The 18,178-nt window shown below is 37.0% G+C and overlaps 1 protein-coding gene across 5 annotated transcripts in view; it reads left to right on the top strand.

Moving 5' to 3' along the window:
• Positions 1–1,552: 1,552 nt before the first annotated feature.
• Positions 1,553–18,178, top strand: part of LIG1 (DNA ligase 1) — a 28,726-nt gene continuing 12,100 nt past the window's right edge. For 2 of the 5 annotated variants that reach the window (XM_039347295.1, XM_039347298.1), the window contains exons 1-8: positions 1,553–1,692; positions 4,572–4,693; positions 7,693–7,779; positions 8,309–8,453; positions 8,789–8,900; positions 10,657–10,761; positions 11,332–11,487; positions 15,013–15,130. In XM_039347295.1, coding sequence (XP_039203229.1) covers positions 4,677–4,693; positions 7,693–7,779; positions 8,309–8,453; positions 8,789–8,900; positions 10,657–10,761; positions 11,332–11,487; positions 15,013–15,130 — 740 coding nt within the window. In that variant the 5' untranslated portion in view covers positions 1,553–1,692; positions 4,572–4,676. Of the gene's footprint in view, positions 1,693–1,741; positions 1,857–4,571; positions 4,694–7,692; positions 7,780–8,308; positions 8,454–8,788; positions 8,901–10,656; positions 10,762–11,331; positions 11,488–15,012; positions 15,131–18,178 lie in introns of those variants that run through there. The other 3 variants (XM_039347296.1, XM_039347297.1, XM_039347299.1) reach the window with 3 other exon arrangements.

Genomic DNA, 18,178 nt, shown 5'->3' on the forward strand with positions numbered 1-18,178 from the left:
CAGTGTTCCTGTCAATGGTGTATAGTGTTTGCCACCAACTTCCCAATCCTGGTATTTGGAACTGGTCTCCCATTCAAGTACTGTCAAGGACAGAATGTGCTCTTTCCAAACTCCATGTTAGCCGGGTCCCTATAAACAATTATGTCCTTCTATTATGTTTAGAAATACATATTTTGTAAGGTTCCTTCCTCAGTAACTTAAGCAATAGCTAGAGCATTTTCAGTTCCCATAAGAAAATTCAGGTCAACCCGGCTCTATTTTTGAAGCCCTTCACTGCTGAGGTAATAGCACTGGAAAACTGGAAAATTACAGTAGGTCTCTTTGCTGCCACTATCCCTTTGCTATAAACTGATTTCCTCTTTCCACATCCACCTTCTGGCGAACCAGGAGAGGATTGAATAGAAATCCATATCCTATTCTTTGAGTCTGGTCAATCACCTAAGGAAAACAAAAACAAGACTTTAGGAGTCTGTAACCCAGCCAAATGATAGAAGGCAACCAGTTAGGACTGAAATGAAAAATGAACTTTTTAAAAAATATGCCAAGAAAAATAATTTTTTACACACACAATATCACCCCACTCCCAATGTGATTCCAAATAATATAACCATCAACCTTGCTTAAAGTAACTCCCTCAGCCGGCATCCCGGATAACTCCCTCACGGAAATCACCCCAAACTTTTCCCCAAAAAACACAGAATTTTTCTCTTCCTTCTGGCTCTTGGGGATCAGGCGCGCCAACCTTAGGTCCTTTTGGATTGACTTTTGATTTAAAGGGCCAATTTCTCTCCACTAGTAGATAAATGGGTACCACTTCAATGGGAAAAACCTAGCTGCCTTTGTGTTTGCACAGAGTGGAGGCCAGCACTGGCCCTAGCCAGACACAAAGCAACGTAACACGAGGTAAGACCAGCAGAGGAGCCTGGAAGAGCCAAGAACCCCAGCATCGCTGGTCATCTGTTGTAAGCTAGTTGGCCTCAGAGATGCACCGAGTATAGGCACACAAGTGCCTGACACACTGAACTAGCAATTTAGGCTGACAAGATTGCATTGTGTTTAGCATTTGTAGATTTCCCTGACATTGTGTGCCATTTGCTAAATAAACAAATCACCACTGTGCAGCAGTATTGAAATGGATGAGAAAGGGCAAAGCTTTGTGAACTTCCAAGGCTGAGAGCCAAACGCTTCTATCAGGTCGTCCCCAGGTGCTTTTTCGGGAGGCAACTGGACTTTCTTGGTTTCAAGACTTATTTCAAGAAGCTTCTTGAATAAGAAGCGAAACGTCTTCAAAGAAAAACAAGAAAGTCTAGTTGCCTGCTGAAAAACCTTTGGGACAACCACGACTGAGAATCTTCATAGATACTTCTATTAGGCTTTCCCCTCTCTCGTCTTCCTCCCAAACATGACCTTCGTTTTCTGAATGCAATCTCAGTAATTATTCAAACTCTTTCTGGTAACAGAAATGAGCGAGTTTTTCTCAAGCAGGATATCATTTCCCAGCAGGCTTGAGGAAGTTGACGAAAGAAAACGAGGGACATTTTACGGAGTTTCTAAGGCGTCGAGGACCTATGACGTCAGGGTCGGCTCGCTAGTGTTGTTTTTTTTCCGCCGATAGCTAACTTGCTTTTTCGCGCGAAAAAGAAAATGGGCGGGATGTTACTAGGTGAAGAAGAGACATTGAAGCTGAGGCAGGTAATTCTTTTTCGCTTTGCGCGCGCGCACGCTTGCCCCCGCTGCGGGACTGCCGAGGGAGCTTTCGCGCGACTGGGGGGATACTTTTGGCGGGAATAATTTGTGCGTCCAGGATAGAACGGGATGAGAGAGATTCCTCTCTGAAAATCGCAGGGAAGGAAGTGGTGGGAAAGCTCCCCTATTAACTGTTCTTGTAGATAGCACTTCCCCCCACCCACCCACACAGATACACCTACCTCTTTTTTTCCTCTAAATATAAGCGAGACTTTAGAATATTGTTATATTTATTGGCTCTTCTGTTCTTATAGTGGCTGCAAGATAGGTCAGAACGAGAGGGAAAATGGAGGCAAGCTAAATAACAGAGCTACCCATTCCTTTCAAAAGGAAATATTAGTCCCCAAGGATCCTTTTTATAATATTCTATTTGTATGCTCTTGTATAAATTACTGTGGCAAATTTTATGAGAAAGTGTGATATTTTTTAAAGCAAATCAATATAAAACAGCTTGTCTTATGAAGATGAGTTAAAAGAGAGAAGCAGCATTGCAAAACATCGAAAAGACATTTTCAGACTTAGTTTCTTGCTGTATGATCTGTGGGATTTTATTTCTTCCCTTGCTTTTGCATATATATATTTCCAAATGTGTGTTAAATGAATGAGAAAGTCTAGTGCCTCTTTATGCAATCATTTGTCTTGCAGATCAGCAGTTATTAAAAATGCTGTGTTAATGAGGGAGAAATGGAAGAAAAACTATGAATGTGTATTTATTGCATATATAATGCTAGACAATAGTAATTTCCACATGCTTGCTATGTAAATATTGTGTAAATATTAACATGGAATAGAAGAATGGTTTAGAAAGCCCCTTTAACTTTTATCTGCTAGTATGGCAAATATTATAAATAATTTGATGCAGAAGAAAAGCCTTTAAATTTTAATAGTTCCAGAGATTTTAGACGTCTCTATTACATTCACTAAATTCCAACAGGATTAGTGCCAGTAATGATAGCAGTTTTTAGTCTACAGTAGAATACAAATGTAACCTAGCTGTCAGCAGTGCTGTTCTAGAGGAGGAAATTAGAGGAAGTATAATAACTGCTTGGGTTCTTGGAGGAAGGAATCTAATGTCATATTATGCAGTAGGCTAGTGCTGATATTATTGGTATCATAGACTAGAACTCAGCAGCAATCCAGGTAAAGGATGTCTTTAATGAATTTTTCAGGGTACTGGCACAAAGTTTCTGACTCAAAGTATTTGATACTTGAGGCCATCTTAAATATCATAACCTCCCTCATAACCAATATGCCATCAAATTTGAATAACACATCCCCAAAACAACTTTCATCTGAATGCCTGTGATTCCTTTTTACAATTGATCTTTTAGAACAGTATGTCTTAAACTTTTCTCTCTCACCCTTTCCCACTTTGAATAGTTATAGAGGATGCTAAAATAGGTTTCGTTTGCATGGGTTATATTTATCAATTTTTACCATGTTCAATATTAAAATTGATGCATTCATTGCCACTATTATTTTCACAATTATTTGATGAGATTTAACATTGTGTTATTTTTTTTTAACATAGGCTGGCAAATAATTTTCATTTTGCAGACCCCTAACAGGACTTGGGGGACTTAGAATTATACTTTGAGAAACACTGTCTTAGAACATAACTAACTAATGCTCCAAATAAAATGACACCTCCAATTTAATCGAACTAGAGCAGCATGTTGACATCTTACACAAAGCATATAGAAGGAACCAAGTTACCGGATTCTAGCTTACCTGTCTCCACATTTTTATTGTTTCAGTTTCGATGAAAGAATGTAGAAAACTGGACATGCATGTCAAATTATAATACTATGATTTAAAATTTAAATTGAATTAACTAAATTTCATTTTTTGATGTGTGCCATTGTGCCCACAGTAAAAAAAATGACAATAAAAGTTATCTTCTCTGTTCTACAACTCAAGCAATCCTGGAAAAGATGCTATTTTAACATCTTCATTGAGCTTTTGTTTCACAAATGTTGCCTGCTTTAAAAACTGCTCCCTAGAAAGTTACTTGTTCCCCATTGTCAAGTGCTGTAATATGCTGTCATATGTTTATCCATTTTATGGATGAGATCTGTAACAGCTCAAACCTGACCTGTCCAATGAGAAATAACATTGAAAAGATTTTGCAGGCAGCTTCCACAAAATAAAAATAAAACTGTAGATATATAATTGTGTGCTACCAGTCATTAAATATTTTATGTATAATAATGGGAATAATAATTAAGAGAGATTAAAGAAGCTGAGAAAAGGTGCCTGAGAGGAAGATTGATAGCATTCTTCAAAATCTAAAAGGCAGGACATAGAACAATAAATTAGAGAAAAGTAATTTTTTCAAATGTTAGAAGTGGAACCAACCAGAAGTGGAGAAATAGCAGTTTTTGCTCCATTATATGCATTCAAGCAGATGCTAAATAGCTATCTTTATATGTATGCCTGGGTTGAGCAGGGGTGGGTTTGATGAGCTTAAAATCAACCCAGAAAATGTCCTGTTATGCTTCTAAAAGTAGAACCAAAGAACAGCCCTGCTGAATCAAGCTAAGATTCACCTTACACGATTATTTCTTTCTTCACATTAACAAACAAGGGACTTCTGAGGTAAACACAGAGAGATATGACCTGTTCTTTTTCTTTTGAAAGTGGTATATGGAGGCATGATATCCCGAAGCCAAAGGAAACATCAGGTCTCCAATAGACACACCTTTCATGAATTTATTCAGTCTTTTAAAGCCATCCAAGTCTGCCATCACTACATCTTGTTGGAATTCCAAAGGTCACATTTTTATACAGTTCAAATTCAATCTGCATCTCTTGTTTTCTTTCAGCTGTATCCTAGGAAATAGGATATAATACATATGATAATCCATGAACTTGTTTATGCTAACTATTTTGTGGAACTGGTGAGCTAAGGAAAAATCCAGATCTCTACAATGCAGAGCAACATAAGGTATGTGACAGCATGACATATAAAAGCAAATAAAGTTTGTTTTATTGAAAATTGAAAATTTTCATTTCTGATGTCCAAGACACATTTGAAACTGCAGGGTGAAGTGTTTGACTATGAAATGATTTTTCTGGACTGAACAGCATTACCATTTTAAGAACAAAAGCTAACAATTTCTTGAAATATGTAAAAGGAACATATCAGCAATTAAAATACTTAACAAATAAGTTTTCAAGCCACCCAGTGGCTTACAAGAAAGAACCCCAAATAAGACAACAAACAGTTTTCAGGCATAGGAAAGTGTATCATCTTTTTTAATATATATATATACAGTGGGGCAAAAAAAGTATTTAGTCAGCCACCAATTGTGCAAGTTCTCCCACTTAAAAAGATGACAGAGGTCTGTAATTGTCATCATAGGTAGATCTCAACTATGAGAGACAAAATGAGAAAACAAATCCAGACAATTACATTGTCTGATTTGGAAAGAATTTATTTGCAAATTATGGTGGAAAATAAGCATTTGGTCAATATCAAAAGTTCATCTCAATACTTTGTTATATATCCTTTGTTGGCAATGACAATGGTCAAACATTTTCTGTAAGTCTTCATAAGGTTGGCGCACACTGTTGCTGGTATGTTGGCCCATTCCTCCATGCAGATCTCTAGAGCAGTGATGTTTTGGGGCTGTCACTGGGCAACACAGACTTTCAACTCCCTCCAAAGGTTTTCTATGGGGTTGAGATCTGGAGACTGGCTAGGCCACTCCAGGACCTTGAAATACTTCTTACGAAGCCACTCCTTCGTTGCCCGGGTGGTGTGTTTGGGATCATTGTCATGCTGAAAGACCCAGCCATGTTTCATCTTCAAAGCCCTTGCTAATGGAAGGAGGTTTGCACTCAGAATCTCACGATACATGTTCCCATTCATTCTTTCCTGTACACGGATCAGTCGTCCTGGTCCCTTTGCAGAGAAACAGCCCCAAAGCATGATGTTGCCACCCCCATGCTTCACAGTAGGTATGATGTTCTTTGAATGCAACTCAGCATTCTCTCTCCTCCAAACACGACAAATTGTGTTTCTACCAAACAGTTCTACTTTGGTTTCATTCTGACCATAGGACATTCTCCCAATCCTCTTCTGGATCATCCAAATGCTCTCTAGCAAACTTCAGATGGGCCCGGACATGTACTGGCTTAAGCAGGGGGACCCATCTGGCACTGCAGGACCTGAGTCCCTGGTGGCGTAGTGTGTTACTGATGGTTGCCTTTGTTACGTTGGTCCCAGCTCTCTGCAGGTCATTCACTAGGTCCTCCCATGTGGTTCTGGGATTTTTGCTCACTGTTCTTGTGATCATGTTGACCCCACAGGGTGAGATCTTGCGTGGAGCCCCAGATCAAGGGAGATTATCAGTGGTCTTGTATGTCTTCCATTTTCTAATTATTGCTCCCCCAGTTGATTTCTTCACACCAAGCTGCTTGCCTATCGTAGATTCAGTCTTCCCAGCCTGGTGCAGATCTACAATTTTTGATGTCCTTCGACAGCTCTTTGGTCTTCACCATAGTGGAGTTTGGAGTGTGACTGTTTGAGATTGTGGACAGGTGTCTTTTATACTGATAACAAGTTCAAACAGGTGCCATTAATACAGGTAATGAGTGGAGGACAGAGGAGCCTCTTAAAGAAGAAGTTACAGGTCTGTGAGAGCCAGAAATCTTGCTTGTTTGTAGGTGACCAAATACTTATTTTCCACCATAATTTGCAAATAAATTCTTTCCAAATCAGACAATGTAATTGTCTGGATTTGTTTTCTCATTTTGTCTCTCACAGTTGAGGTCTACCTATGATGACAATTACAGGCCTCTCTCATCTTTTTAAGTGGGAGAACTTGCATAATTGGTGGCTGACTAAATATTTTTTTGCCCCACTGTAGATGTAGTATTGTTTTTTGTCTTTCTTGAAGACCATAACTTCCTTTGGGAGAAATTAGTTGAGCTGTGTGCTCACTATGAGCAGGAACAGTGCCAAAGTATTGGCACCCTGTCTTCTTAGTAGTTGGGCAAAGACAGACATATTAAAGTTTCCAAAAGGTTTCTTTTTAATTAAAGGGTGATTTTTAAAAAAATATGGCTGATCACATACAGCCAGATTTTTGGACTGGATTTGGCATTTTTATCCACCTATTAAATACTTCCAAGGACCTGAGATAGGCAGATCTTGTCTGATTATCATTACAGAATGTAAGCTGTTCCATTTAAAACTGTTTTGCAATTGGTTTTGTAAGAGTTGATGGTGTTCAAGTGGTGCTCCAATTGTTTTGGGATTAAACCCAAATTGCCTCTTAAAATTGTTTCTATCTTTCCATTTTATCTTTGTTTTCTTTTGCCACAATCATTCTACATCTATTTGCTGGTCTTTGTATTTTGGGATTTTCTCCAGTTCGATCTCTTCTCTTCTGTACTACAGCATCCACCATCCAGATTTTTTTGTCTTTTTTATTGACCGTTACTGTAAGTCTGGGCTGTTATGTGACAGGAGTTAGTTTGTTTCAATTCTAAAGTCCCAGAGCACTTTAGCCTCCTCATTTGTATTATTTTGCCTATTTTGTGGTCCTACCAGTTCTTGCTTGCAGGCAAATGATGTTTCCTGAAGATATTCCAATACACCTCTGTTGCCATTTAGTCATGCCATTGTTTCTAGTTAGTTTGTGCGATCTTACAGGTGCTGGGGGATTCACCATTTCTTCAACTTCTTTGCAGAGGCAGCATTTGCTACTGCTATTATATATATTTATCCTGCCCTTTTATTTAGGTACGCTTTTCCATTATCTATTTTAAGCTATCTACCGGTATGTACTTGCTTTATTATGGAAGCTTCTGGCTTTTTGAACTGGAAAGCTGTCAGAAACTAAGATATCATTCTGTTTCTTGTAAAAATTATTATGCACTCTGCAGCCCTGAGAACGAGGAAGAATATGTAAACCATGTTTATTTATGTCTGAGCAGATCATTCTTCCAGCCTCTGGCACGAATAAAGTCTGAAAAAGAAAAAGCAGAAGACAGCCACATGGAAGATGTGCTTATTTCACAAAAGTGAGTTACCTTGAGATATGTACTCATACACCAAGCTGCAAAGTCTATTCATCATCTTAGACAATCTTGAAATGATTCTTCTACCAAATCTTCGAAGAATACTGATTTTGAATACATAGTCCTTGCTACTTTTCTATAACTGACTTTTAACCAATATATACAATAAATAATAATAATAAACACTTTATTATCAAAGTATAACATGCATACTGTGAAATTGGCTGAGCCTCCCTCAGTGCCCCCCCCACCACAAACTCATGGTGACTACAACTCCCCAACTTATTTAACCCTGTGAACTAATTGCACATTACGTCGGCCTTACGAGTCTGTCATGCATAAAGTTATGTCCCATTCAGAAGCCTGACAGCCCATGGATAAAAGCTATTCTTCAGCCTGTTGGTACGGCTGGCTATGTTTCTGTATCTCCTACCCAATGGTAGGAGAGTAAAAAGGTACCAACCAGGGTGTGAGTGAGAATAAATAGGATATTTAGTAGTTCAGTAATTAATGCTAAATACTTTGTTGTCAGGAAATTAATAAATGGTTCAGAATTCGGTGAAGACTTCCCGGTGAATTCTGCATCAAAAAAAGTTGCTAAGGTCCTTAAGAGTGATGATGAAGAAGATTCTGTGGAATTAGTTGGAAAGGATGCACAAGCAGATGACAACAAGTTGGTAAGTCAGTTCCTATAACATCCTAATATTTGATCCATAAAGAACTCTTTGACCTCTTAATGCAGATTTTCTGATTTTATCTTTCAAAAATACAGATTTTATTTTTAAAACATATTTTTATTTCTGATTGCTCAGAGTTGTTGGGAGTTGGGTTTCTCATTTAATTTCAATTGTAGCACATATATAAGTTAGATTGTTCTTATCAGACTAGCATAAAAGTTATAATAAATACTGATTTAGTCCTCTTTTATTGTAATGTTCAATCCAAGATGTATGATTGTCTGTGGTTATTCTTTCTGTCAATACTATGTCAGTTAGTACTGCTCTCTTTTTAGAGCCCTGACTGTGTTTCTGAGCAAAAGATCTCTGAAGAGAGCATCTCTCCAAGTACCAGCCCAACTACCACCAGTTCAACCATATCTTTCAATATCCCAAGGCGCAAAACTGGTAAGTTCATCCTCTTGATCATCCAACTCAGAAAAGTTGGTGTACAAGAAACCATTTCAATATCTTTGCTCTATAGGTATTTTAATTCTAACATTATTATTTAAAAGACTATTGTGCAATCCTAATAGAATTAGGAAGTCTTGAACTTAGAGAGTAGTTCTGGTTTCACAGTAGACAGCTTTCCACAACTTTTCATGTTTTTGAGGAATTTAGTAATCTGAAGTCCATCCAAGTTGCAGAAAGCTGGATGAGAATAGAACCTTAATGACTAACCCCATCAAATCCATTTGGCTCAATTTGATTTTGATAGAGGGTTAGTTTTAATGCCTGACATTTATTATAGACCACTCATTTCATCAAGTATGGTATATTAGAAATGTCAACAAGCAGTGCTACGCAGCCTCACCAGCTTCATTGTGATAGCTCTGGTATAAGAAAGCAGATTGAAGTCTTAGCTTCTTGAAACTCTTCTAACATGTAGTCTACAGCCAAGATTGCCTATGACAGAGTTTTTCAACCAGTGGTACGGGTACCACCTGTGGTACATTGGCACCTGGCAGGTGGTATGCGACCATCCTAGAAAAGTGGTAGCGGGGGAGAGGAATGAGCTGAACCATTGGCAGCACCGCGCAAGCCTGAGCGAGAGATGGCTGGAGCTGCAGGACTGTCAAAGCTCAGTGGAAGCACCAGGATCAGCACCAGGCTCCAGCTGGAGCTCGACGCTGATCCTGGCGCTTCTGCTGAGCCCTGAAGAAGCACCAATCAGCTGGAATGTTGCCTTATCTCCAGGGTCTTGTGATTTACATTCAGATGTGTGGCAACTGATTCATATTTATGATGGTCACAGTGTCCCAGGGTCATGTGAAGTGACCAAAACCTGCTGCAACCACCCATCAGACGGGGGGAATAAAAACTACACATACCCCACCCCACCCCCGCTGCCAATCCTCAACAGAAATGCTCACAACAATGAAAACCTCGGACAGGAGGTAGAGCGCCGCCAGGTGGGCAGGCAGGTGTCTTGTTCGGCTGTGGCTTGGGGGGCACTTTTTCAGTGCCAATGTAAGTTCGAACAGTCACTAAGCGAACTGTTGTAAGTCGAGGACTACCTGTACTTTATCACTTTTTTACTTTTTTTTTTTTTTGTCATCAAGTTTTTGACACCTTGCTAGGCGACTGGTGGTACTCGGATATTGCCGTATCCTAAAAGTTGCCAATTCAGAATTGAGGCCTACTTCTCTGCTTCTTCCAACTTCCTGTTTTTGCTACTTAGAAACATTTGCATTGAGTTCTAGAAAGCAAAACTTCGAAGAAGATCAAAAAAGCAAAAGAAATCCACACTGTCCGTCTAGAACAGGCATGTAAAACTCGCAACGTTGCGCAACATATCGTGACTTTTTCCCCATTGCTGACAATGGGGTGGGCACAGTTTCAGTATGATGCATCCGGCCTGCAGGCTGGCAGTTTGACATGCCTGATCTAGAATAACGAGGTTTTGTGTGGCATTCTGTAGACATCCTTTATCATTTAACTATTTTCTTTATCTGTATCTTATCACTTTTGTAAATCTTTTTTGCTTAAGTTAAGACATACTTTTGATAAAGAAATTACATAGGCAGGACTTTTGATATTAATTAAATACAGCATATCAAATTTCTTATGATCTCTTACTTGCTTTAAGTGAAGTAAAAGTTTCCTAATTGTTGGAAAAAGTAGTGCCAGTTTAACTGCAAATAAAATTTACTTTTACCTTTAGCCCGCAAGCAACTTTCTAAACGTAAACCACAGGAAGAAGACAACAGTTATAATTTCCATGAAAGCCGCAGTACCAAACGATGGAAGGAAGACCTTGATAGAGATGGTGAGCCCTTTATTGTCTGTTTATTAGAATACAATGGTTAATATGAGGAAATCAAAAGGGTACTGGAATAACTCAGTGACTTGCTATTGAGTCTTATGGAATGAAAATGGCTATCAGACAAGACAGTAGGAAAACTGGTCTAAAATACTGAATATAACTTTGTTGTTGTTTTTTAGAAGTACATTTTTTCTGAATTACTTCTATGTTAGTATAGTTTACCCAGTTAGAGATTAAGTTTGACTCAATCATTAAAATCATATTTTTTTACATTCTAAATTAGGTCCACGGTTTTCGTTTGCAACATATTTTTTGACCAAAAAATAATATAGTGTAGAGTCCAATCATGTTTGCCAATGCTCATATGAAATTGCCCTGTCTTCAGATCTTCTGTAGGCTTTTCAAGTTCAAAATATTGTTCTCTAAATGTTTGTTTCACAGAAGTTGTCTGCAGCTATCTTGTGTATCAAAAAGCAAGTCAAAGCAAACTTGAGTTGAAATGAGTTAGGCTTTAAAACTTAGTTAAATTTTCTACAGATAATATTAAACATTTGGTTTCTGCTTTATATTTAGATTCTAAAGATAAAACTAATGAGAAACCCATGGAAGTGGAAGAAGTGAAAAGTGAAAATGAAAAATTGGTGCAGTATAAAACAGACAAAAATGCAAAGGAAAAAGAAATCTCAGATTCCTCTAAGCCATCCAGAAAGTCTATTTCTAGTTTTTTTGGTATGTTTGAGATGTACCATCATTTCTGCATTGGAGTAAGACCAGTAAGATAACCAAGATTATCATTATTGGGATGATTTTTTAAAAAAAAGAACTCCATAAACCTGTCTTTTTTTAATTTAGGGGTGCAGAAGAAGATAGTTGTTTATAAGAAAAGAGATATAATAGAATTAAGGTGGCATATTAAGAGAAAAACTAATTTCATATACTTCCTCTAGGGGCCTGAACTAGTGGTGACTGATAAGGAAAGATACTATAATTGGATAGCTGAATAACAGCATTGTATCCAGTTACTATGGGAAGAAAATAATCTGTTGGTGATAATTAGTAAAGAAATTGCAAATAAAATACCATATAATAACTTTCAAACAATTATGATATTATTGCAATTAGAATACTCTGTACAATCTAGTCACATCTCAAAAATTATATTGAAGAAATAAAAAGGAGTACTTTATCTAGAACCTATCTAGAAAAGTTGAAAATGTATATTCCATATTAACAAATGCTTTACAGAAATTAGGATTATTTTTAATATTCTACAACATACAATATAGATAGTCCTTGACTTACAACCACAACTGGGACATAACATAAGCATCGGGGAAAGTATGAGACATTTAAGTTTCTGAGGCCATCATAACTTCAAACCATTGTTAAATTAATAATCATAAGTTAACAACTAGCCATAAAGAGAAAATATGCCCACAAACCAGCAATTCATATAAGTGAGATTATCACAATTCTTACCTCCTTTATAATTTTAGGGGGGAGACTACTTTTTTAGCTGGTAACAGATTCTGTTTAATGATTTTGATTTTATCCCTGACTTGAAGACCATAATAGGAACCAGAAAAATTATTAAGTAGTGCAGTCATTAAGTATGGCATCACATGATTATATCTGATCTTGATATGACCTTTCTTTTTGTTTTTAGTCCTTTATTACATGTAAGTATTTAAAAAGCAACATGGTGGCTTTTAACATGGGTTAATAATTCAATAACATACAAAAATCTTTAGTACAAATCTCAAGTTAAAACATCATATATTTCCTCTCTTTTTCCCTTAATATCTACTATCTCGTATTTAAGCTAATACAGTTCTTATTATATCAACTAAGTAAAAATATCTTTATTACATTTATCAGTACATTTTTAGCATATACATATCTTAATTACTTTTACGTTCAATCTTTATAATGTCCTGTTATTGGTTTTTTTCTCAATTTTTAGTTTCCCATCAATATTCAGATTTAACATTTGATATTTATAATTTCCAGGCTTTAGGTAACCAAGGTTTCCCTTATCTCAATTCATAACAGAATCTAATATTCAAAATACACATCTTATCTATTTGAGTATAATCTTGTTCTATTTTCTAAAAGTTATCTATTAAATCATCTAATTAATAATACAGTATCCCCTTCAATAAATCAAAACCATTATATATATATATATATATATATATATATATATATATATATATATATATATATATATATAGTCTGGGTTAATGAATAAATCAAACATATTCATTTTTTTTTCTTTTAGATCTAATTTTTAAATTTTAAACAAATTGAATCCTTATTTTCAACTGATTCAAATATTTTAAATTAAATGACCCAAATTCCCCTTATTTCAACTTGTCCTTTTAACCCTCTAATTAGTAATATGAAATCCCCTCTAATAAATCAAAACCCCAATTTTCTTCAGCCTTATTCTGGCTTTCTTCCTTTGCCAACTACTTTCCATGTCAATGCTTTTAGATCATCAAATAGATGTCCCTCTATTATTATATATATTATTTGAAATAAGAGAGACCATTTAGTTGCCATTTTTTGGAAGGGTTAGCCCATTTGTGTTCATTAGATCATCTATTATTCCAATTTCCTATGATTGTCCTGATATATTTATCTTCCATTCAATCTGTTCTTCCTCCTCCTCAAATTTCTTCTGATTTATATAAAAAGTCTTTCCTATTTTCAGCGTTGTCACTCACTCCCTTTTCTGGATTTTCCATTAACTGTATTTGTTGGTCAATTGAGTCCTCTGTTTTAGTATTTGATTGTTCCACTTCTGTTATCTTCTGCTTTGTTAGTTCTTTGGTTATAGTCAAAATTTGGGTTTGTATATCTAAGCTGGCATCTTGTTCTTTTATGTTGCATCTTATTTTGTCACAAGCTGAAAGAATGGTTTCATGTATTGCTTTCAACATGGAAAGGATCTTTTCCTGGTCTTCATCCATATTCTCTTAATGGTGTATTAAGTTGAGGATTTTAAAATCAGACGTTAAAAATGATTTTATAACATATGGGACCTCTATTTCACATATTATAGGTGGTCTTTATAGTAGAAGTCGTTTGTCAAGTAAGATTTTCTAGTCCAAGGTATTCCATGATCTCATGTAATAAATGTTTCTCATATAAAGAAATAGGAAAGCAATTCCCTACATATACTCTGAAAGTCAGTAAAGGTTTACATTCATAGTTCAAACAGGCCAATTATGCTGCCCAGAAATTCTCTTTACAGCTGAATTTCTCCCAAGTGGTATCTATCAAGGTCGAAAGAGTTTTATCTGAAGTCTGGGCTTCAAGCCAAATCTCTTTTAGGCAATAACAAGTTGTAATACCATACTTTGCCACAATATGTCACCGATGCCATTTAAAATTTTTTAAGTCCAAAATTTTTATAATCCTTTTTCCAGTTTTATTTCTTTTTTGTAGATAAAAACAAAAGTCTCCAGTAAAAATAAGAAAACTTTTGGTCCCAAATTTCAAAAATATATAAATCCAGTTAGATTAAAATTGTTCTTATACTGCTTTAATTCCCCTGGGTAGTTAGTCACCACTGTTCTTAGAGGGTGGGGTGGAAATTCCCTTCCTTCTCTCCTCACAGGGGGAAAAATACTTCGGGCAGCTTTTACAGGAAAAGAAAATATTTAAGTTCTTAAAGAGAAGATCAGATCTCACCCAGTTTCATCCATGTTGCTTTAGAAGTGCTGGATGTAAGTTTGACTTCGGCTGTCAGCAATATTGCTATGGCCAGTCTTTCCTCCGCCAGTTTGGAGGGCTGCCCTGGATCAGGCGGAAGGGCTACTGCCCTCCTGCGATCAAGTGGGGGTCCCCTCCTTGCTTGTCACCCCTGCAGGGTGACTTTCGACCCTTTCCAGGGTCCCCCAGCGGAAAGAAATCAAACGCGGAAGACAGAGCTTGCCTTCCAGCATCCGCGGCGGCCACGATGGCAAACTGGAAGTCTTGATTTGACCTTTGTTGCAATCATTAAGTAATACATCACATGACTGTAGTTTATAACCTTCCCAGCCAGTTTCTCCATTGTCTTTGCTTGCTGAAAGCTGGCTGGGAAAGTTGCAGGTAGCAATTACATTATCACAGGACATTGCAAACATTGTAAATGTGAGGTCACAAGTCACTTTTAAATGTTGTGAAAGTTTCAAATAGTTGGTAAAATAATGGTCTTAAATCAAGAATTACTGGAGTGTCTTTGTGTTATGTTTTTACTTTCAGCTCCCAAGAAAAGTTCTGTGAATATAGAAAAGCAAACAACTGTAGTATCAGAAAACATGGCAGTACATAAGTGTCTTAATAAAGTTAATAATGATGAGTCCAACAGCATGGCTGACAAGTAAGTGATTTGGTGTGTTTTTTCAAAGAGGGCTCTGTTTCATATTTATCTTGGGACTACTTCAGTATTCCAAAGGATAAGGTCACATAGTAAGCAGAAGATCTCAGTACTTCATGCCTTTTGTCCAGAAAGGATTTAACAATTCTTATCAAATCAGAAAGTTATTTCAAGGAAAACCAATGTGAGTGATAATATTACAAAGAGGAAACAAAGAATAAAATGTTTTATACATAAATAAGTACTATGAAAATGTTAAATATTTATTATTTATAAATACAATTACAGTAATCTAAAAACCTTTTCAACTGTGTTTAATCGATTAGAGCTGGTAGCTCTACACATGCACATAAACTGATCAAAAAGTATGAAAATAAAACTTGTGAAGTTTTTGCTCCAAGCAATTCTCATTCTCATATAACCTGATTATTTGTGCATTGTTTAGATTCCCAGTAATGCTCTAGCTTCATTGGATTCTGTATTCAGCTAAAGATAGAGTATTGAGTCATTCTAATTATACTACATTTATTTGAAAGGATGACAATCTTTATTGTTTAGATACCTGTGGATAGGATATGTGGGAATTATATTACTTTACATTTCTTAAGAATACAGTAATAGATGCAGATGCTCTTGAATATTGAGTAGTGCAAAGTGACAGAAACAGGCAGGGAAGTTGGAGAAGTTTTTAATTCTTCAAAGCAGATAGGGAAGAGCATTCTCCGTGTGTAGAATATCTATAGTGGAGAAACATCTGTATCTAAATCAGTGGTTCTCAACCTTTTTAATGCCGCGACCCCCAATCGGTCGTACGTCGAGGACTACTCAACCGGTCGTAAGTCGAGGACTGTTCAACTGGTGCAGCACCGTTTGCAGAATGGGACTTTTGGCAGGCTCAGCAGGGCAGAGACAGCCTGGACAATTCCTATTGACTTTTGAAAGCCAATAGAATTGGACTCTATTCAAGAGAGTCTATTCTATTGGCTTTCAAAAGCCAATAGAATAAAAGGGAGAAGCACAGCTAAGGAAAGGGGGAAAAAATGGCAGACTGCGTTGTTTGGCGACCCCCGTGAAATTGTCGTTCGACCCCAAATGGGGTCCCGACCCACAGGTTGAGAACCACTGATCTAAATAATCAGATAGAGAGACTTTATATTGCAGAAACTCAATTTCTAGTGTAGAAGAAGATAAAATGAAAATAAGACTAGAACTGAATCAAATGTAACTTCCTACAAAATAAAAATGCATAGATTTTTGGCTTCCAGTTTTGTGCAGTAGCATAAGTAGCCGAGGGATTGCGAGGCCAATTCTTTTCTGTTGGAGACTCTAAAGTCGCCCGGATAGGCAAAAAGGAGGGAAGCCCCACCAACCGCAGTGGTCAATCCGATCGTTTGGGGAAAGCTCTCCAGAAATCAGCAGAAGAAAGGCTAGCTTCACTCCAGAGTCTAGTCCAAGCTACAAGCAGCCGAAGCCCAAAAAACACTAATTAAGCTTGATCCTAAACTACATGTTTGGAACTGGATAAGAATACCGATTCTCTCTCTTCTACTTGATATTTGATTTCCTGGGAGAAAAAAACCAAGAAGCAAAAATCTTCCAAAAGTGAGAAGGGGGGGGGGACTTTTGCCCCACCTTCCCACAGAAGGAAGCGGTGAATTAAACTTTTATGGGGGACAGAAATATATTAAAATGAAATGAATATAAGATTTAAATCTGGATAAGTTTGAAATTGGTGGAATTTATTAAGATTTTCCTTTCAAAAGATTATTGATGAAAACAGAAGAAAATAATTGTTTGTTTTGAAAATTGAAAAAATAAACTGATGCTGATATCTAGTGGTGGATGAAAATATACAACTGTTGTTGCTCTAATACAGAAATTGACAGAAAGCCCAGTAAAAGATAACTTGTTTTTGTGACCTTCAGTGTCTTAACTAAACAGAGAGCAGCTGCAACAAAAAGAAAACATTTTGGGCTATTTACAAGACGAGAACTATAAACCTTGGGGGGGGGGGAATTGATCTTCCTGGATTATAAATACTTATAGAATTTTGACTCTAAAGCTGTTTGCAGAGAAAGGAAAACTTTGGTTTTGACTATCATGGAACATCAGATACCTCCAGAAAGAACATATTAAGAAAAAACAAATATCTTCCCAGAGGAAATATATGCTATGTTGCAACTAATTCAAACGACAATGATTTAAACCAGTGGTTCTCAACCTTTTTAATGCCGTGACCCCAACCGGTCGTAAGTTGAGGACTACCCAACAGGTTGTATGTAAGTCGAGGACTTTACCTGCCCGGGAGCGCCGTGCGTGTGGTGCCGCCCCCTGCACCAGCCGAGGCGTAGCTGGCAAGTGGCAGAGATGGTGCAGGCCGACCACCGGCTGGGCCACCAGCTGGCCCAGCTCAAGGGAGGTACACGAGCCAGCAACCCTCCTTGCGCCCGCCGGCCTCCCACCCCTGGCCCTCTTTTACTTACATTTTTAGTAGTTGCTCAGCAGGGAGGGGTGGAAACTTCCAGATAGCTCGCCTTCGCTGCAGACAACTTGCAGCACCGTTTGCAGAATGGGACTTTTTGGTGGGCTCAGCAGGGCAGAGACAGCCTGGACAATTCCTATTGTCTTTTGAAAGCCAATAGAATTAGACTCTATTCTAATTATTATTTCCTTCTTTTTTTCTTTTTCTTTTTTTTTAAGATGAGAAATATAAAATTGTTGGGATGAGGGAAAAGATTTAATACTTAAATGTAATTAACTCTGAGAAAATCTTAACTAGTAAGATTGTTTTGAATGGGGAAAACAAATCTAAATAAGAACTTTGAAAACAGGATTTATGACGAGGTAATTAAGATGATCGCTTAGAAAAGAAGCTTTATATTATGTGGTTGTTAAATACTAGAAAAATGTTTATATTCAATTGTTATCTATCAAAATATTAAGAAATGTACTAATTCAAGGTTGGTAAAAGAGAATATTATTGGAAGAAGAGAAAAAGAAAGCTACTATGTGGATTATGGAATTATAGAAATTAATTGTTATGGATTGTTT

Source organism: Crotalus tigris, unplaced genomic scaffold, assembly GCF_016545835.1.
Source record: "Crotalus tigris isolate CLP2741 ecotype Arizona unplaced genomic scaffold, ASM1654583v1 scf7180000018058.1502924, whole genome shotgun sequence".
Lineage (NCBI taxonomy): Eukaryota > Metazoa > Chordata > Lepidosauria > Squamata > Viperidae > Crotalus > Crotalus tigris.